We start from the raw sequence: 22,152 nt of genomic DNA, 5'->3' as shown, positions 1-22,152 counted from the left end.
TTTGCTATTGCCACCCCAGTTCTCTCCTCCAGTTGTAACCACCTCTATGCAACCTCTTTCAGTCTGTAGAAAAAAACTGTGAGGTGTCTCTTTTGTCTGGAGGGTAGCTTTCCAAAACTTTTGAGTAAAGCATGACCATCAGGAACACAATTTGGCTGCCCTTGTTATCGGGTTTCCTAGATATGTAGTTCACACGGCCTCCGGCCAACCAACTAAACAGTCAGTCCTTTCAAAATTAACCAAGAAGTGATCTGGATCATCCTCTATTGCCATTTTAGATAACATGGGAACAGGAACAGCCATATGGGATCCAGATCCTTGTATTCTTAGAGATGCCTGGGCCTATAAGCCCTGTTGCAGTTCTATCGGCTTCTATATGAGTTGTTGCTGCTGTTCCAAGTGCACCTGCATAAATTGCTGCTGCTGTTGTCCCTCCATCATTATCTGGATTAGTTTTTTTTCATGTTCTACTAGCAGCCCTAGAGCACAGAGTACAAGGAAAAAGGAAAGAGAAAAAAAATCCTGCCTGTCTAACACTAATGTACTAAAATGTTTTATTCAGTTATTTATTACTTATTATTTATTAGGATGTCTATATTTTTGTTAAGTTTTAGTGTTATTTAATTCATTATGACATTTTATATTATTTATTCATTATTCCCCCTTTTATCAAGCCGAGTTAAATGCTGAGCTGGCCTTTCTATTCCTATGGATGGCTTGGCATTTAGCTAGCGCTGTTTGGCAGCATGGCTTGATTAAGGGGGGTATGTTATTATTTTATGTTTGGATATAGTTTTGTTGTACTTATGTATTGGTTTTATTTGTTTTAAAATATATTTTGCTCCTGAAGTGACCCCAGCTGAATATCAGTTGGGCCCGCATAAGCTTCAGGAGGCCTGGTCACCCAGAATTATGCCCCAATATTCAGTTTTGGTGCCTGGACATGGCCCAGAACTTTATATTGGGGCATAGTTTAGCTGGTGACAATCAGTGAGGCAGGAACCATAAGAACATAAGAATAGCCAATGGTCCATTAGCCCAGTATCCCGTCTTTGCGGAGGCCAATCCAAGTCACAAGTATCTGGCAAAAACCCAAATAGTAGCAGCATTCCATGCTACCATCCCATGTTTGTCTCAGGCTTTTCCTCCAGGAACTTGACCAAACCTTTTTTTAAACCAGCTACATTAACTGCTCTCACCACATCCTCTGGCAACACATTCCAGAGCTTAACTATTCTCTTGAGTGAAAAAGAATTTCCTCCTATTGGTTTTAATCCTTTAAAAGTATTACTCTGTATTACCAGGAAGAGATCAATCTGTCCTAGGTTTCAGAGGACCATCCAAGAAACCCAAGACTCTCCCCCATTTAAACAACTGTCCCATCACCTCTCTTACCTGGAAAGAGCTGAATAAAAGGTCACAGAAAAGTTTAACATGGTGTAGAATTCCCATTGCCTGCTCATCCGGCACCACTGCAAACACCACCGCATGGATCCCCAGTAATGGAATTAACGCCAGTGTGGATTTTGCCAGCCTGAGTCCAAGAGAGGAAACAGTCAGGGCAATGTAGCCAGAGGGCTCCAGGTAATTAGGGACAGTATACTAATTCTAGTTTTACCCTATTTCCACCCTCATTGTACTAGTCTATTTACTTTATGAAAGCATGTGGAACATATGTTGTGAAATTATTTTCAAGCACTTTGTGAGTGAGTGTCTCTGAATGCATCTTTGACTTAGAGGGCAAAAGGGAAGGATGATTTGAATGGAGTAGTACCTAAACATTTTCATTTTGTTGATTTGGAGAGAACAACATGAAATCTCGCATGATAATATATCAAACAATTAGAAGTCATTGTCAATAGATTTCAATGGATAGCTTTTACAGTTTGACCACAGGATGCCACTGTCCCATTACAAAAGGTATTAATTGGAAGTACATATAGCAACCACTAAGAAGTTTCAAGTTTAAATTTATTTGATATACCCCAAATACAACCACAGTTAGTCTAAGCGGTTTACAATAATATATTATTAAAAGAAAATAAAAACAAAAATTAAGAAGAAATAACAAGAGGCAATAAACAAAACCAAAAAATTCAACCAACATACAAACAAAAATGGGTTTGCTTTTAAACAAGGGAAGGGGCTAGACAGACAAACTCGGGTAATGTATTCCAGGCATAAGGGGCAGCTAGATGAAAGGAACGAAGTTTGGAATTGGCAGTGGAGCAGAAGGGTAATGCTCAGAGTGACTTATCTGAGGAACGGAATTCTCTGGGAGGTGTATAAGGAGAGAGAAGCAAGGAGAGATATTGAGGCACAGCAGAATGAACACACTTGTAGGTCAGCAATAAGATCTTGAACTGTATGCGATGGCAGATAGGGAGCCAGTGAAGTGACTTGAGGGGTGACATGAGATTGCTTCAAGAAGTCATGGCAGCCATTTTGAGAGTAGAGCTGGGGATCACTCCTGCCCTGTCTACACCAATAGAGCACCAGAGATTGTAAGGTAGCCTAGAGCTACTCTTTGCATTCTTTTTTGTGTAATGTGGATTGCAAGTAGTGCAGTTATGATATTGCATAGTAATTTATATAGTAAATAGAGTGCTCCAAATAAATGCTTTGATATAAAAGCTTAGTAGGAATTTAAGTCTATAAATTTGGTTGATAAGCTCCTTAGTAATTAGCCTCTCTGTGGAGATATGACATCAGCTGACACTCCTAATGTGGCACAAAGCCATTAAAGCATTGTGGCCTGTTTTACAAAGCCGCACGGCAAAAATCTCTATGGGCTTTGGGGCCGTTACCGTGCGGCTTTGTAAAGCAGGCCCTTAGTTTCAGTTTTCATTAGCTGAGGTCCATGTTTGCAGATGGCGTTTTGCTTGGATGTAAAATATGGACTTTCATTATTTAAATTATCTAATATAATAAAACGCTAGACACGCATGCGCACTCAGACCTGCGTGATCTGAAATCCCTGATCTATGAGATGTATGTCCGTGGCTTTGCAGGAGTGCGCATGCGCGAGTCCCCAGCCTTACTGCTTCCCAGCCGCATTGCTTTCCAGCCGCCAGCGTTGGACTCCCTGCTCTTCAGATCGCAGTGTACAAACCGGTAGGGCACTGGGAGCTAGGGAGAAAGCAAGGGCTCAGTTCGTCTTCGCCCCTCCCCCCCAATCCCCATTGAGCCTCCCACACGATTTTCTCTTCTCGCGGTCTGGCCGGCTACCTTAGTCCCTTGCCGCCACCGCCACCCTCTTCCCTTCCCTTCCCTTCCCGCGGTTGACAAACCTCTTGGCTCCAGCAGCGGCCACAGCACTGTAAACACGCTGCTTCGCCGCCTCTACTGCCTTGATTTGCTCTTCCGTGTCTCTGAGAAATTATATTACAATGAAATGAAGTTTATAACTGAGGTGATTTGAAAAGTTTGGTAAAAAAGCAAGTTAAACAATGTAGCCTCCATCGAGGGCTATAGACTTAGTTCAGTGAGTTTTCAGTTTTATTTGCAAGCTATTTGTCCTACAATATGAAAAAACTGAAAACTTGTTAGACTAAGGGGCTCATTTTCAAAAAACACAGATGTCCAAAAGACAGCATAAACTGGCACTTGGACATCTTACTAGTGAAAAACGTACAATTGGGCATTTTTAAAACTGACTTTCCAGACTTATTTCTGGTTGTTTTGCTCCAGTGCATCTAAATCTTAAGGGGGGCATGTTAGAGATGTGTTTTCGGCAGGCTAAGGGTGGGCTTAGGACTTGGATGTTCTGCAGGGATAATCAAACTTTTAACAAAAAGTCCAGGGCATAATTTAGATTAGTGCTCTTCAACCGCCGGTCCGTGAACTGGTGCCGGTCTGCAGAAATTTTCTGCCAGTCCATTAGACAGAAGACAGTGTTCTTCAGCCGCCGGTCCATGGTGCGATCAACGCGGCGTCTTCGGGCTGGCTCCCTGAATGCTGCAGTGCACAAAGCCGTGGGAAAAGGCTCTTACGCTCATCCTGTGTATGAACCAGAAGCCTTCTCTCTGACATCGCAACATCAGAGGGAAGGCTTCCAGATGAGGCACAAGGACGTGCGCGAGGAGCTGCTGCCCACAGCTTTGTGCAATGCAGCACTCAGGGAGCTGACCCAAAGACGCCATGTTGATCGCACCTTGTATCGGCCCAAAGATAACACCAGGGGGCAGGCCAGAAGGCAAGGCACAGCATGGAGGGAGAAAGACAACAATGGTAGGGGGAATGCTTTTATTTTTTTAATTTAGTGATTAACATCTGCTGTCTGTTCAGGAAGAAATGCATTTGTTTCTTTTCCTCTGGGGTTGTACTGCTTGCAGAGTCTTGCATCTTAGGGTTTGTTTGTAAATATTAGTACTTTTAGTTTTTGGTTCTGCATTTGCAAGGGGTTATCTATTTTCTGGTAGGAATGAATGTTGAAAAGCATACAGTGTGCTTTGTGTATTTTAATTTTGTGGTTAACCATTATGTGTTGTTAATACGATTATATTGTATGTGTGTGTGTGTATGTGTGTATAAATATGAAAAATGAATAGAAAAAATGGTGTTACAATTAGTACTGTTATGGAGGTGGGGTCTGGGGCAGAAATTGGGTGGAGATGGGCACGACTTAGCCCAGTGTTCTTCAACACGACTTAGCCCAGCGTTCTTCAACTGCTGGTCTGTGGACTGGTGCTGGTCCACAAAATAATTATTTTATTTCCGCCAATCCATAGGTGTCAAAAGATTTACACTGATTTAGACATTTGGAGCTAGACCTGTTTTAAAAACAAATAAGGGTCAAAAAGGTGCCCAAACTGACCAAATGATCATTGGACAGATTAAAGCATGAGCCCCCCCCCTCCCTTATTCCTCCACTGGTCACCAGCCCTCTCCCATCACCCAAAGATATGAACCACCCCCCCCAGTATATTCCTGCCTATTTTACAGTTTCAGATGGTCAGATAGATAGCTGAGCAGAGGAGAGGGGTACTGCAGTGAATGTAATATTTAAAAGTCCCAGGTACACATGTCACTATAATCTGCTTATATTGTATAGTGAACCCTCCAAAAGTTTCAAGTTTCAAGTTTATTAATAAAATTTGATAAATCGCCTATTAGAATCACTAAGCGATGTACAAATCAAAAATATAGTAAGATAAAAGAGGTACACATTTAACAATATTCTTATGTCATAAACAAATGTGAAATTGGGAAGGAAAGAATAAAAGTTACAATTTTCAATTGGGGTAGAAGAAGGGAAATAACAAAAGGAAAAGGGAAGTAAGCCACAGCATTCTTAGGAATCTAACTCTGCATTTAAATATTGAAAGCGTCTTTAAATAAATAGGATTTTAAAAGTTTTTAAAATGTTAAAACATCTTTTTCGTTACAAATGTATTGTGGAAGGGCATTCCACCATAGGGGACCCGTCACGGAGAATATGTCTGCTCTTCTTGTACCAATGATTTTCAGGGAGGGGACTGAAAGAAGGTTCTGGCCAGCAGAACGAAGTGAGCGTTGGGAATTGTACTCAACCTACGTATAGGGTTACTAGACATTCGGGAAAACCCAGACATGTCCTCTTTTTAGAGGACATGTCTGGGTGCCTGGATGGACTTTCCAAAACCTGGTAGTTTGTCTGGGTTTTGGAAATCCCTGACCTCCCGGCCGCGTTTGGAGGACCTCTGAGCACACACGGATGATGTCACACGCATCTGCGCATGTTCGGAGACCCTCCAGATGTGGCCCAGAAGTCGGAAAACAAAGACGAGCCTTTGCAGGGGGTGGTAGGGCTGGAGGCAGAATGGGGCAGGGCTGGAGATGGAACAGGGCAGGGCTATGTGCTTGGGTTTCTCCAGACAAAAATCTGGTAACACTACCTACATAAAGAGGACACCTGCGGGCATAAGGGCTATTGTTGTGTACAGATGACTACAATACATTTTGGGTTGGTTTTGAGGGCTCACCATACAATATAAACAGTTTATAGTGGGGTGTTCCTGGGATTTTTAAATATGACATTCACTGCAGTACCTCCTAGAGTACCCCTCTGCTCAGATATCTGTATGGCCAGTTTGCTAAGAATGCTGGTTGCTTGGACATCCCAATAGCTTGCTTTTGTGCGTTATTTATTTGGACTTCTTCGTATTTGAAAATGGCCCAAAAGATAGATGTATTATCTTTTTATTTAGTACAAAGCGTTGAACAAAATTTAAAAAATACAGAAAGATAGACTTATGTACAATATTAGACATGTATGTATTAAATTGTTAGACAAACCTGGACTACACAAACAAACACTAATTTTTGAAACAATAGGGAAAAGGGCAAAACTACAAATTTATGGCAAAAGTATATTAGAGGGAAACACAATAGGAGGAGGGAATTAAGCTCATGAATAGGATTAGAAAATTGGTGGCCAGAAAATTAAAAAAACCTTTAGAATTATTAAGAAAGGTAGCTAGACAGATCATTTAAAAAAAAAAAAAAAAGAAGATAGCTGTCTTGCTGTTTTGAAAATGGAAATTTTCTCTACTGGATTTCTGGATGTCTTTCCCAAAACATCCAAACTTAGGGCTCCTTTTACGAAGCCGTGTTAGCGGTTTAACGTGCGTAATAGCGCATACTAAACTGCTGGTTGCACTAGATGCTAACGCCAGCATTGAGCTGGCGTTAGTTCTAGCCACGTAGTGCGGATTTAGCGCGCGCTAAAAAGCTGCGTGCACTAAAACCGCTAACACAGCTTCTTAAAAGGAGCCCTTATAAATTCTATAAAAAATGCCTCTCCAAGTGTATAGCCTTTGATGGAGACTATGTTGTTTAACTTGTTTTTTTTTTACCAAACCTTTCAAACCACCCTATTATTAGAAAATTATTTGAAAAATGTATTGCTCTTGATTTTTGCAGAACATAGAGTCCACACATTCAGTAACATCATGTGGTATTTTTTTAATTTTGGATTGTGTAGACCAATGTTTGGATTCCTTTACCCTATTTTATCATGCTTGAAATAAATGATAAGGTGGTATATCAAATTTTTAATAAACTTGAAAACTTGAAACTATTTATGTAACAAGAAGGGAAGACATACAGTATAAAATTATGTATGTATTTTTTCCCTTTGCTGTTTCTAATAGTTCATCAGTTCTGTGTCTGGCTGGTAGGGGAGTTTATTCTGCCAAATTATAGGAGTACTTGGCTATGCATGTGTTTTTTTTATTTACCTATCTGGAGATTTAGGGTCTTTAGGCTGCACTTTAACCTTTTTATTTTCCTGTGTGCTTCCTGCACCTTTCTGGAGCATGAAGTACTCGGACATCCTGTCACCAGTAGCCTGTCAGAGGCCTTGAGTTCAACTCCTGGTAGTTTCTGGAAGGGAACTTTAGAAGCAGAGGAGGGCTTGAACCTTCTGAAGGGGAGTTGCTAGTGGCAGTAGTATACATCCTTAAAGAAAATTTAAACTCTGACTTTGCCTCCAAAACCTTGTCTTAGGTTTTCTCCTGAGGGAGACCCTACTTGCTAATGCCTGTAGCAGTGTGACCAGTGAGTCAGTGACAGTCATGAGTTAGTCCCATCTAGGCAGCTGCTAGAGGAGCAGTGTTACAGAGGCAAGTACCAATCCTACAGAAGGTTGCTGGCTTGTTTTAACTTTCAGGTTGGAGACCCTAGAAGACCTCCATTTGACCTCAGAGAAGGAGTGTTTTTGTCATAGGACTATCTACCTAAATCATCCAGGCTCCCTACTGTGCTTACTCAGACAGATACAACTTCTAATGCAAGAGGGGTTAACATCTAAGTAATTATCATCAGTGCCACAGTGTCTGTTAACTAGATTTCTGTATACTTGTAAGCTCTACTGATGAATCTGTAACATCTGATAAGGAACATCTTGAGTTTAAAACCATGCATATCCTCCATCTACAAGGTGACCAGGGTATGTGGATTGAAGAAAACTAATAACATCTGTAACTTGGAAGAAACTAATTTTTTTTGTACTGGAGGAAGAGAAGAGGACCAATGTATGTACTGTAAGTTGACAGTTGTCATTGTTTGTTATGAACTGTGTTTCATCAACTGAATGAGCAGTAAAGTTCAAGTTTTGAGTTTACTACATGGTGTGGTCTGGATTTTTATGTGAGTGAAATGGAAGTCTGATACCTAGCTTGCCTGGTCTCCATCCTTACGGCTGGCCCCAGCCTTGGTCCCACCAAATAAATTCTTTATGAACCTCTTTTGAGGGTTACCATATTTTTGACCAGAAAAATAGAGGACACATGACCCCACCCCATCCCAGCCCCCCAGAAGCTAATTTGGCATGGCCGGCTTATAAAAAATCAGGTGGCTCTCCTCCTCTTACCTTCTTAGTGCTGCAATTCTATGTTCTTCAGGCCGCTGGCAGTTCAGCAATGTGAGCCTGCGGCCGTCGGCCTGCCCCAGAAACTGCCTCTGCAGCGACTTTCTGTTCCCGCTGAGGCGGAACCTGCAAGGAAGTGGCTTCTGGAGCAGGCCAATGGTAGCAGGTTCACGTTGCTGAGCTGTCAGTGAGCTGAAGAAAATAGAATTGATGTGCCGAGGAGGTAAGAGGGGGAGAGCCACCGGATTCTTTGTAAGCAGGCCCTACCAAACCCAGACAGACTCCACAATTTAAAAAACCATCTGGACAGTCCTTTATAAAGAGGACATGTACAGGTTTTCACGGATGTATGGTAACCCTACACTTTTGCCATTTTCCAGACCTTGTCTAGGTGTTCATCTAAACATCTTTCTAAAAGGAGGTCTTACATTTAGCTACACCTACATTGACTTGGGAACCTAAATGTGCCATACTTGTTGAGATGTTATTGTTAAAATGGCTCTCCTGTGTTATCAGCCTGTGTTTGCAGGTCCAGAGAATGAAGAGTAATAACTCCTCTGGGTTTAACGGAAGGCTGCTAATTGCAGCTTTGACAATCCACAGTGGGCCTCATTGGTTCACATTCAAACTTTAGTTTTCGGTTTCAATTTTAGCTGCTGCCAAAACCAAGCAATACGTTTTGGCTGCAGCTTGGTTTTGGCCAAAAGTGTTTAGATAGAGTTACCAGATTTCCTCTTTAAAAAAATAGGACACCTAGCCCTACCTCATTCTGCTCCTTGCCCTGCCCCCACACAAACTTAATTTCTCTGAGCTTGAGGTAATGTTTGGAGACCTCCGCACATGTGTAGATGTCGGTGTGATGATGTCATGTGCATGCACTCATGCATGTGACATCATCATGTCGACATCCGCGCGCGCAAGAGTGGAGTAGAATGGGTACAAGTGGATCGATTTTTCATTCCATCAAAAATTACAAAGACTAGGGGACACTCGATGAAACTGCAGGGAAATACTGTTAAAACCAATAGGAGGAAATATTTTTTCACTCAGAGAATAGTTAAGCTCTGGAACGTGTTGCCAGAGGTTGTGGTAAAAGTGGATAGCATAGCTGGTTTTAAGAAAGGTTTGGAAAAATTCCTGGAGGAAAAGTCCATAGTCTGTTATTAAGACATGGGGGAAGCCTCTGCTTGCCCTGGATCGATAGCATGGAATGTTGCTACTCTTTGGGTTTTGGCCAAGTACTAGTGACCTGGATTGACCACCGTGAGAACGGGCACTGGGCTTGATGAACCATTGGTCTGACCCAGTAAGGCTATTCTTATACTCTTATGTTAAACTAACGGGTTTTGGAAATCCCTCCGGGCACCCTGACAGTCCTCTAAAAAGGACATGTCTAGGTTTTTCCAGACATCTGATAACCCTGTTTAGATAGTTTCAGTCGTAGTTTGGTTTTGGCTGAAACTAAAAAAATAGTTTTTGCTAGCCTCTACAGGTTATGATCCTATTTAGGGGTTTGACACAAAGTTTTTCCATAGAAATGCACTGGGTCACTTTTTGTTGGAGTTTAGTTCTCTAGAAAGCCTGGCCTGATCTGGTTTATATTTGAACTTGATGTGTCTTTTCACTGTTTTTAACCCCATAAAAAATTTAGTTCCCTACTGCTAAAATTTCTGTCTTTTTTTTTAACCCTGGATAGTTTTAACTACTTATGTATAAATTTCTCTTTACCATCTATTGTGTTAGAAAGAACAGAAAAGCAGAGACAAAGTGGTGGTAAAAAAAAGCCTGGCTTTGGTGTTTGTGTTCCTCACATGACACAAAGTGAACTGACATCCTGTGGTCAGTGGTGTAGCAAGGGGGGCGGAACATCCCAGGCATCGTCTTCGTGGGGGACGCCGATGCCTTTCCTCCTCTCTGTCCTTCCTGCATACCTCTTTAAATGTTCGCCGGCTCAAGCACCATCTTCTACTTGCAAGTGGCACCTGCGTCGGCTCACTTATGACATCACTTCCTAGTCATGGGACCAGGATATGATGTCAGAAGGGAGCTGATGCTAATGCAAGCAGTAAGTGGAAGATGCTCACACCGACAAATATTTCAAGAGGTACGTGTGGGGTGGGGGGCGCCCAAGCAGTGAGGAAGAGTGGGATGGGTGGGAAAAAGTGTGTGTGGGGGAGGTGGCATACAGCGTGGCAATGCCGAGCACCAACCTCCCTCGCTAAGCCACTGCCTGGGGTGGTCCTAAAAACAAAACCACATTGATATAAAGAAACATAACAACATCCATTTCCTTACCGGAATTTATAATCGGTGTACCTCATCTGGTGTGCTTGCAGCTTAGAAATGACAATCTTTATGATGCGAATAAATATGAAGAAATTGATCTGAGGAAAAATGAAAGATTTGGGTATTATAGAGTCAGTTCATACCCTGAAGCTACAGAATTCTGTTAATTTTACATTGCCCAAGTCTCTAAGGACTGACTTCTATATATTGCACCTATAAAATCTGCACAGAAAAAACCTGCCTAAGTGCTATTCTGTAAATGGCGCCTAAAGTTAGATGCAGTTTACAGAACAATGCTTATACCTAGGCGCCACATGCAACTTTAGGCGTGAGCATTTGTACCAGTGAAAATGTGGTTCAAAACCTCGTGTAACTTTCAGGAATACACAGGGCCGCCATCAAGGCAGTACTACCAGTCCTGCATTCAGGGGCCCGGAGCTGACAAGGGGCCCGGGCTCCCCAGTGTTCTCTCCAGCGCTTTTCAGCCGGGCGTAACGCCCAGCAAATTTAGATGCCCGCCTGGCAGTCATCTGCCGAATCCTGCTGCCGCCACTGCTTAATGTGCAGCCTGAAGAGCCGCCGAAAAACCCGCCGGACTTTAAACAAAAAAATCCCCCAGCAAGCAACTTGAACCCGGCTTCCCTCTGAAACCGGAAGTTACCTCGGGGGGGGGGGGGGGTGTAGAGAAGAGAAGCCGGCATGGACCATTAGAGCCCCGAAGCATGCGGGAGATAGGCCAGCCACAGAGGGAAGGGAAGCTTACTTGCTCTTGCTTACTTCGGGCCTTTCTCGCTGCCGGGTCCTGCCTACTTTCTGTTTCCGTGAAGGCAGGTCCCGGCAATGAGAAAGGCCCGAAGTAAGCAAGAGCAGCAAGTTGTAAATTTCCCTCTGTCGCTGCCCTTTGGGAGATAGGTCAGCGACCAAGGGAAACTTGCAACTTGCCTTTGTCTGTAGCGAATCTGCCGGGTGTGTGAGACGGGGGGGGGGGGGGAATGGGAGGAGTAATGCTGCTGCACCCAATTAGGGGGGAGGGGGAAGAGAAATGCTGCTTCTGCTGTACCCAATTGGGGGGGGGGGAAGAGAAATGCTGATGATACTGCTGTACCCAGTGGGGGGAGGGGGAAGAGAAATACTGCTGCACCCAATTGGGGAGAGAGAGGGAAAGAGGGAGAAGGAAGTTAAGGAAAAGGAGGAAAGAGATGCAAAGACCATGGGAGGGAGGGAAAAGAGATACCATACCATGGAGTGGAAGAGAGAGATGTCAGGGCATATGGGGGGGAAGCAGGGCCAGATTAAAGAATAGGCCCAGTAGGCACAGGCCTAGAGCCCAAAATAGTCAGAGGGGGCCTGCCAGTGCTGTGCTTTGGGGCCTCACCCTTGCTGGATTCGCTGGCAGCAGCAGCAGCCTCATTATCATCCCGGGCGACCCCCAACCCGATCCGACCCTCCTATCTCTCCCTCCTTCCCTCATCAGTGACGTGCCAGAGGGAATCACAGCAGGAGAAAGCCCTGAAGCAGCCTGCTTAGAGTAGAGCAGAGCTGTTTAGAGTCTCGTGATGGGAAGGAGGGAGAGATAGGAGGGTCATGGGGGGGGGAGTAGCAGTCTGCCCCGGGTGTTCGACCTGGCGTCATTAACTTTTTTGGCTAGCATCAGCATTTACAATTCACTGCTGTTGCCAGCTTCAGGCCTTCCTCTCTGCCGGGTCCTGCCTACTTCTGTTTCCATGAAGGCAGGACCCGACAGAGAAGAAGGCCCGAAGCTGGCAACAGCAGCGAATTGTGAATGCTGCTGCCTGAAGAAGTTCATGACGCCAAGTCATGGGTGACAGAAGGAGGAAAGGGAGCAGAGGGGGAGAGACTTGCTGCACCCAACTGGAGGGAGAAAGAAGATGAGGGAGGGAATGAAACGAGATGCCAGGGATTGGAGGGAAGGAGGAAAGTATGCCAGACCAAGGGAAAAGGAAGGGGGAAAGGAAGGAGGAGATGTCAGAGCATGGAGGGGGAGGGAGAGATGGAAGAAAAGGAAAGGAGTGAGATGCTAGAGAATCAGGGAAGGGAAGATACCAGACTGTGGGGTGCGAAGGAAAGAAAGGAGAAGAGAGAGATGCCAGAGCATAGGGGACGGGGTGGTGACAGAGAGAGAAAAATGGAGAGGTGGCAGAGCTGAAATCAATCATGTACAAAGGAGAAGAGAAGGGGCACAGGATAGACAGTTTAATGAAGGAACATAAAAAGAGGGAAGATGCCATATGGAACGGGGAGAGGGCGGACAGTGGATGGAAGGGGCTGATGCTGTATGGAAGGCAGAGTGGACAGATGCTGGCTAGAAAGAAGAGTGAAGACAAGATGATTAAAGCAAAAACGACAAAAGGTAGAAAAAATTGTTTTGTTGCTTTACGTAGAATCAAGTAGTATTGTATCTATTGATTAAAGTTTATAAATAGGAAATGGAAATAAGGCAGTTTTTTGGGGACTAAACCCCTTTCCTCAGGTCAGGACAGGATACCATAACAGCAGGGGTGCCCAAATGGTCGAGCGCGATCGACCAGTAGATCGCAAAGGCAATGTGATTCGATCGTGTTGCTTTGGCAATCTTTTTCTTCCTGCCTCCCTGAGCCAGGCCAGGCGCGTAGAAGCGCCGGACTCACAAGACTTCACTTCCGACGTCAATTCTGACGTCAGAGAGGAAGTTCTGGGCCAGCCAATCGCTGCCTGGCTGTCCTGGAACTTCCTCTCCGTCGTTAGAATTGACATCAGAGGTGAAGTCTTGTGAGTCCGTTGCTTGTACATTCCTGGTCTGGCTCGTGGAAGCAGGGAGAAATCGGCAGGGTAGCTTAGGGAGTAGGGAAAGAATCGGGGAAATGGAGAAATTGGCGCGATGGCTTGGTGGGTAAGGGGAGAGAGAAAGAAAGAGAGACAGAAAGAAAAGGGGAGGGGCAGAAAAAAAAAATATTGGATTTATAGTCAGAAGAAGGAAGTGCAAACAGAGACTCATGAAATTACCAGACAAAAAGGTAGGAAAAATGATTTTATTTTCAGTTTAGTGATCAAAATGTGTCTGTTTAGAGAATTTATATCTGCAATAGCGGTTTTTAGCGCAGGGAGCCTATGAGCATCGAGAGCAGCACAGGGCATTCAGTGTATCTCCCTGCTCTAAAAACCGCTAGTGCGATTTAGTAAAAAGGGAGGGGGTATATTTGTCTATTTTTGTATAGTTGTTCCTAAGGTGACATTGCATAGAATCGTCTGACTTGACCTCTTTGAAAATCCGCGGAATATAAATGATAATTAACATTTTCTCTGCATACAGTGTGCTTTGTGGGTTTTTTTTAAATTTTATTGTTGGTAGATCATTTTGACATGGTCATTTTAAAAGTAGCTCGCAAGCCCAAAAAGTGTGGGCACCCCTGCTGTAGAGCCATTTCTTGTATGACTGGATGAGCTATATTTATCTTTTTTTTAGTTGTTTAAATTCATGCAGAAATAAATGGCTAGATTGAACCTAATGACTTCATTAACGCCTGTCCCTTTTTTTAACTTCTATACCATTTGAAAGAGGGCAAATACTTCTTAAATTTAGTAAAAATATTCTGGCACAAGTGTCAAACCTTAAAAAAGGAAGTCATATTGAGCATTGGAAAATAATAATAATAATTAACTAATAAAAATAGGGCTCCTTTTACTAAGTTACGATAGTGGCTTTAGCGTACGCCACGCGTGCTAGATGCTAACGCCAGCATTGAGCTGGTATTATTTTTCCCACGTACAGCAGGGGTTTGTACGCGCTAGACATATGTTAGTTTAGAATAGATAGGTATAGATTAGTTTAGTTTAGGTTAGGTTAGGGCCCTGCTGAAAGAGTCTACCTTGACGTGGTTGCAGGCTTACAAATCTTTTGGTCAAAGAGTGCGGTGACAGAGAAAAGTATGTGTGTATTCAGCCATGGAAAAAAGGGGGGGGATGGGGGGGAAGGGGTGCATGGGGGGCCCAATAGAATTGCTCAGTAAGGGGCCCAGAAATTTCTGATGGCGGCCCTGGGAATACCCCCCAATCCACCCAAGACCTTCCCATTTCTGTGCCCTCTTTTTGTCAGTGTGCATAAATTTTAGATATGAATCCTGCGCCTAAATTTATGCACATAAATTTTAACCAATTAATGCTAATAAATGCTTGTTAAGAAGCCAATTTTTGGTGCTAATTGGCTTGTTATTCAATTAAGTTGTGTGCGCAAATTGGATGCATGCCTAAATTTGCATGTACAATTCATAGCATCATTTAGAGAATTCAGGTGTAAGGAGGCAATTCTGTAAGTGAGCACCTCAAGTTAGGCACCCTGATAACGCATGATAGGAGCCTGTTCTATAAAGGTAAAGAGGATGAGACCTGATATCCTGCTTTTTCTGTGTGGTTACAATCAAAGCAGTTTACATATTTTAGACAGGAACTTATTTTGTACCTGGGGCAATGAAGTGTTAAGTGATTTGCCCAGAATCACAAGGAGCTATAGTGGGATTCAAACTTACAACCTCAGGGTGCTGAAGCAGCTGCTGTAACCAATAGGCCACTCCTCCACTGGATACCCAGGTTTCATTATAGGATATTAGTGTAACCCAGCATTGGTATGCCTAACATTTATGTGCCCGTAATAAGCATCATGCCAATACTCCCCTGTGTACATCTTCCTCGCAGTTATGTTCTATAGCACTCACATGCATCCTTCTAGAAAAAGAGAATATGTCCTTACCTTGATAATATCTTTTCCAATAGATAGGTGAATCATTCTAGACATGTATGTTATTTCCCAATGGCCGCGAGCCATCTGCAGAAGGAATCCACTCTGGATTTTTTCTCTGACTCTCCTCAACTTCACTGGGAGCTCTACTGCCACCTGTAGTTAGTACCCAAGCAAAAAGAGTTCCATTGACAGTATGTGAAGTAGGGCACTAATGGGAACTTTCCTAAGAATCAACTGTTCTGGTCAAATAAGAAACATTAGAACAACAAACATCAAACAGCCAACAAAAGCATCAAAGGAGCTCAGGAAGTACACCTGCATGTACCTTGAACATATATACAGAATTCTTCAAGGCCCTAAAAGGGCTGACTGGCATCCAAGAATCAAACTTAGAGAAGCATAAGCAGAATGAGACAGAAGTCAGGCTTAGGAAGGATAGGGTGTGAGTCTAGAATGACTCACCTATTTACTGGAAAAGATATTGTCAAGGTAAGGACATAATCTCTTTTTCCAGTGCAATAGGTGAGTCATTCTAGACATGTTGGATGTACAAAAACAGTCCCAAACACCTAGGATGGACTAATTACATTGAACCTCAAGATCAAGGACCCAAAGGCAGAGTCAACGCATGCTGGAGAGGACACATATGTGCCCTTGCCCAAGAAATACAACAACAAAGGTGACCAATTGGTGTTCAGTCTCTTTATAGACTCGTTACAATCGTGTTTCGGCCCACAAGGGCCTACCTCAGGAGTCTTTTAGTGAATTTATTCATGCAATTTGCAAAAGCACTTCAATACATACTATAATAAGCTGCAGCTCTAATGAAAGGTGTCTGCCGTGGTCCACGGTAAAATGAAGAAGAAACCAGATATATTGTGGCTGCCATGGACACCAGGACCTGGAGATAGTCCCACGCTAACAGAGTTGCTTTGCCCAGAAGAAATCTGAGCGGACAGCTTATGTCTGTGTGCCTCTGGAAGATAGATGTGTCCAGCTGCCGTGTCGAACAAGACACCTAGATATTCCAGGGCCTGCATCAGGGACAAATTGCTTTTCCTATAATTCATAATCCAACCCATGTCTTCCAGGACCTGGGCCACCTGATCTACTGTGCGCCGACCCTCGGCAAATGAGGGGGCTCTGATCAGCCAATCATCCAAGTACGAATGTACCTGCAGCCCCATTTTTCTCAAGTGAGCTGCCACGACCACCATCACCTTAGTGAGGGTATGAGGAGCTGTTGCCAGGCCAAAAGGCAAAGCTGAAAATTGATAATGATTTTCCAGAGCATGAAACCAGAGGAATTTTCAGCGCGCCTGATAAATTGGAATATGCAAGTAAGCCTCTGTGAGATCCAGAGAGGCAAGGAACTCTCCTGGGGCCACCGCTGCTATGACAGTCCACACTGTCTCCATATGAAAGTGCAGGATCCTGAGCACAGCATTTGTGTGCGTAAGGACCAGGATTGGTCTCCAGTTGTCGGAGCCTTTCTTTGGCATGATAAAGTATATGGAATATATGCCTGAGCCTGAATCTTCAGGGGCACTGGTTCTATGGCCTGAATATCTGACAATCTTTGTTCAATGGCTTGCACTTTGACTGGGCACCCTGTGGGAAAGTCCACAAACCAATTTGTCAGAGGCTGGGAAAATTCCAGCTTGCAGCTGGACTGACTAATGTCCAGAACCCACTAGTCAGATGAAATTTCACCCGTCTGCAGGAAAGCTGAGAGTCTGCCTTCTATATGCAGAGGGACTTACCTTGGGCTGGCATCATTGTGTCTTTTTGGCAGAGGGATGGATTAGGAGGTGGAAGGCTGGTTACGCATGGAGCCGGAGAACCTCTGCCTGTAGCCCTGGGAAAATCACTGAGATGTGGAGTTGGAATATGAGTGGGACGCCTGGAGCCACAAAAATTAGAGCGTCCTGAACTTCTAGAGGATCTGGGTCTACTATAAGGCAGAGTCTTAGGGCGATGGTCCACCACAGAATTCATGAGATCATCCAGGCCCTTGCCAAATAACAATTTCCCTTTAAAGGGAAGTCTAGCAAGAGTAGCCTTAGAGGTGGAATAACTGGTCCACTGCCTAATCCAGAGCATTCTGTGAGCTTAAATCGAATACACTGACTCTTTACCCAAGACCCACATAAAGTCATACAGAGTGTCAGCAACATAATTCACTTCAGCCAATGGAAGCTGAAGAGGAGGCTCCACAGTCTCACTCTCCAGAATACGCAGCCTGGACAAACAAAAGCATGTGACAAAAGATGTTGCTGAGGCATCTTTGACTCCCAATGCTGCCGCCTCAAAGAGTCTCCTGAGAACCATAACCACATGGTGGCCCTGCATGTCCTTGAGAACCATACCACTCTCACTGCGAAGGGAGGTGCACTTAGTCAACTGCACAACCAAAGAGTCCACTTTAGGCTGACTAAAAGCTGTTGGCATTCCTGTGTCATAGCGTACGGTTCATAAGAACATAAGAAGTTGCCTCCGCTGAGGCAGACCAGAGGTCCATCTCACCCAGCGGTCCTCTCCCGCGGCTGCCCATCAGGCCTATTGCCTGAGCAGTGGTCCCTGATTATTTCTATAACTTACCTCTTACTCCTATCCCTATAACCTACCTCTACTCCAATCTGTACCCCTCAATCCCTTTGTCCTCTAGGAACCTATCCAAACCTTCTTTGAAGCCCTGTAACGTGCTCGAAAGCCATAGAAAGATCTGGCATACTGTTCTGAGTCCCCTACCATGGGAAGAGCATCCCCAGAAAACAAGGGGTGTGCAAACTGATCATCATCATATGTATCGCTCAAATTAGGGTCAGCTAACTCAGGAACAGCGGCTGACTGAGAAGAAGATGTGCATAAAGAGGCAAAACCACTGAAAGAGAAGTCTGAGGCGGATCAGAACTGAGCAGGGGAAGCACATCTCTCCTGAAAGGCATTCCACAAATATTTCATACATTCTACTATTACTACTATTTATTATTTTTATAGCGCTGAAAGGTATACGCAGCGCTGTACATTTTAACATACAATAGACAGTCCCTGCTCAGAAAAGCTTACAATTTAATTTAGTCAGGACATTTCAGGGTTGGGGAGATTATAGTAGTATAGGTATCTGACAGCAGTGAGTGGCACTTAAGTGTTGAAAGCAGTTTCAAAAAAGTGGGCCTTTAACTTGGATTTGAACACTGCCAGGGATGGAGCATGATGTATTGATTTAGGCAGCCTGTTCCAGGCATACGGCGCCGCATGAAAGAAGGGACGGAATCTGGAGTTGGCAGTGGAAGAGAAGGGTACAGATAAGAGAGGCTTGCCCAATGAGTGGAGATCACGGTTGGGGGGGGGAGCATAGGGGGAGATAAGTGAGGAGAGATATCGGGGGGCTTCAGAGAGAATGCACTTGTAAGTCAGCAAGAGCAGTTTAAACTATATTTGGAAATGGATGGGGAGGAAATGAAGCGACTTGAGGAGAGGGGTAATGTGAGAATAGCGGCACTCGGAATATAAGTTGTGCAGCAGCATTTTGAATGGATCGAAGAGGCAAGAGACGGGGGCACAGGAAGCCCGTGAGAAGTACGTTGCAGTAGTCTAAGCGCGAGGTGATGAGCGCGTGGGCAAGGGTTTTGGTCATGTGTTCAGAGAGAAGAGGACGGATTTTGGTAATATATAGAGCAGGAAGTGACAGGATTTGGTGGTTTGTTAGATCTAAGAAGAGAAGGAGAGAGATGAGTCAAAGATCACTTCAAGGTTGCGAGCTGATGAGACAGGGAGGAAGATAGCGTTATCCACAGAAATAGAGAATGGCAGGAGGGGGAAGGTGAGTTTAGGCAGAATGATAAGGAGTTCAGTTTTAGCCATATTCAGTTTGAGATGGTGGTGAGATATCCAAGCGGCAATGTCAGACAGGAAGGCTGAAATTCGGGCCTGAACTCCCGTAGAGATATCCAGCATGGAGAGGTAGATCTGGGAGTCGTCAGCATAGAGGTGATATTGAAAACCATGAGAGGAGATCAGCATACCAAAAGAGCAGGCCTATAAGGAAAAGAGGAGAGGGCCCTGGACAAAGCCTTGAGGTACGCCAATAGACAGCGGGATGGTGGCGGAGGAGGATTCACCGTAACATACGCTGAAGGTACGACGAGAGAGATAGGAAGAAAACCAGGAGAGAGCAGAACCCGATCACTGGGGAATAGAGTCAACCTTAGATGACCTGACCTTGTGTTTCTTGGGCTGCGGGGTGTCTGCATTCTTTCACGTGGAACATTCAGTCTTACCGAGCCCCCCAAAAAAGAAATGGCTACCCCCAACAGGCTAGCTGTCAATTTTGTCACCTGCTTAGACGCAAGGTCTCTCCTGAGGCACAAGGTCTCTCTGGAGGCACTAAATCTGTGCAGTCCTCACAAGGATTTGAAGTAGAAGAGCCCAAGGATTCCATGCTAACAAACGCTGAAGAAAATGAGAAAAAGGTGAGAGCAGAACAGTAACACTCCTTCAGTCTCGCATGCAGAAAGGAAAAACTACAGGTGGTAGTAAAGCTCCCAGTGAAGTACAAGAGAGTCAGAGAAAAAATCTGGAGTAGATTTCTTCTGCAGATGGCTCGCGGCCATTGGGAGATAACCCACATTTCTAGCATGACTCACCTATTGCACTAGAATAGCAATTAGAGTGCTTATCTGCAGGATTCCATCTAGATACCTGATTTGTTTTAATCTGTTGGTTTTTTTTTTCCTTTTATGAATAATGCCTCATTTCCTTAAGATTTCCTCTCTCTATATAGGGGGCTTATAGGAAATGCAATTGTTTGTAACTATAATATAGAATTTTTGTTAAAATGTTTCTTTTTGATGTGTGCTCTAAATTGAATTTTGTTTCCTAAGGCATGTTTAATGCTATTATATTTGTAAACTGAATAAAAATATAAATAAATAAAAAAATAGAGTGCTTATCTGCATAAGTACTAATTTTCTCCCCATTTAAACATGCAAGGAGCATGTAATCATAGGTGCTTAGTTATAGAATTGTCCTTAATATAATATGTGATTGGATACTATCTAGTCAATGGTCAGCTGGCAACGCTTAGAGTTTCTTTAATACACTGTAGAAAGAAGTTCACGGTTTCTGCAGAGCCAACCTCTTTCAGCAGGGGCTATTGTAGCAAATGGTGCAAGGGCATTGTAGGGTAAGTGAAATTGAAATCTGAACTTACCAGTACAGACAGCAACAAGGGACTGCGTATAATCCACCAATAAGCCATGTTGTCATTTATCTCCCAACAACTGAAAAGGCAAAGAAAGAATCTGTGTCCAAGATGTGACAAATAAAAGTCAAGCATGTGGCTGGGTTTCCAAATTACCAAATTACTGTCTTTTATTATAAATTGCTTAAGTATGAAACTTTATATGTGATATTTCAAATGTACCACTTTCACCGATCCTTTTCAATTTAGACAAGTTATAGATGTTCATTTGATTATAAAATTCTAACAATATGTTTAGTTATATCTTGTTTTGGTCTATTTGTCTTTGCTAATTCATTTTATCATTTTCTGTTTAATAATACATACTTTTTTTTGGCTTGATGTGATTTTATTAGTTATGATTTTATTAGTTTATATTATGGGCTCCTTTTACGAAGGTGCAGTAGCGGTTTAACACGCGTAATACCACGCGCTAAACCGCTGGCCGCTACCGCCTCCTCTTGAGCAGGCAGTTTTTAGGCTAGCGCGGGGGTTAGCGCATGATTAAAAGTCGCGTGCGCTGAAGCCGCTAATGTGGCTTGGTAAAAGGAGCCTTATGTGTTTCATATTATTTTTATTATTTCATTCTGCTACAGTGGAATCAACTTCTGCTTCACACAGAATGGATTGAGATCATCTTCAAAGACTTTATTTTAATTTCTTCTAGGTTTTCCTCTCCTTTTTATTTAATTTATATGTATCTGCATCTAGTACATAGTTCCAGCTAATGGGTCTAGCCTGAGCCACTTATGATAATATATATATATCCTTTTTCTTTTATCTTATCTCTAGCTTTCCTATCACTAATGGAGTTCCTTTCCTAATTTATCTGTGTTGTATTGTAAGCCGCTTAGATCTGTAATATACTTAAGTGGTATAACAAATGTTAATAAAACATAAACATTATAGTTTTTATTAGTTTATATTATGTGTTTCATATTATGTTTATTATTGGTTTTAACTTGTCACAGCTCAATAGACCCTTGACAAAGGCATAGATGCCAAAATACTGTCAGTGTTGAGTCTCTGAGTCCTCGCAGTGCTACTATCAATAAAGTGAACTTTGAACTTTACACCCATGGCTGAATTATTGACATCTCATCCTCATGACTCCTTTGTTGTGCCTTGATTGTCCAGTCAAGGCCTCCTTGGGCTCCCATTTTGGCGTCTAGCAGACTGAAAACACATATATAAAGAGCTTTTTTTATTCAGCACATAATCTGTGGAATCTGTTGCTGCATGATGTGGCCAACATGACCAACATAGGGGATTCAAAAGAGGTATGGACAAGATCCTGGAGGAAAAGTTTTTTTTTAATATAAATACATAAATAAATAAATAAATATCCAGGTAGACTTGGAAGAGCTTTTGCTTATCCCAGGAAATCAACAATGAGAAAGACTAATTCAGGAATCAGTCCTTTGCTTATACTTTTGTTTGCTTTTCTCAGCACTCATGCACATTCCTGTTTTCTTTTACCAAATAAAAGCAATCAGAATTTCACTCACCAGCTCTTTTCACAGCAAATACAGCTGA

General features: G+C 43.3%; 1 protein-coding gene across 1 annotated transcript in view; it reads right to left on the bottom strand.

Moving 5' to 3' along the window:
• GIPR (gastric inhibitory polypeptide receptor) overlaps positions 1-22,152 on the bottom strand; it is an 82,287-nt gene that overhangs the window by 11,357 nt on the left and 48,778 nt on the right. The window contains exons 7-9 of the mRNA XM_033954632.1: positions 20,587-20,656; positions 10,646-10,734; positions 1,396-1,534 (exon numbers count right to left, since the gene is read on the bottom strand). Of these exons, the coding sequence (XP_033810523.1) occupies positions 1,396-1,534; positions 10,646-10,734; positions 20,587-20,656 (298 nt within the window). The remainder of the gene's footprint in view (positions 1-1,395; positions 1,535-10,645; positions 10,735-20,586; positions 20,657-22,152) is intronic.

The sequence above is a fragment of the Geotrypetes seraphini genome, chromosome 8 (assembly GCF_902459505.1).
Source record: "Geotrypetes seraphini chromosome 8, aGeoSer1.1, whole genome shotgun sequence".
Taxonomy (NCBI): domain Eukaryota; kingdom Metazoa; phylum Chordata; class Amphibia; order Gymnophiona; family Dermophiidae; genus Geotrypetes; species Geotrypetes seraphini.
Note: the sequence above shows the minus strand (reverse complement) of the source record. Positions and strands in the feature narration are given on the sequence as shown.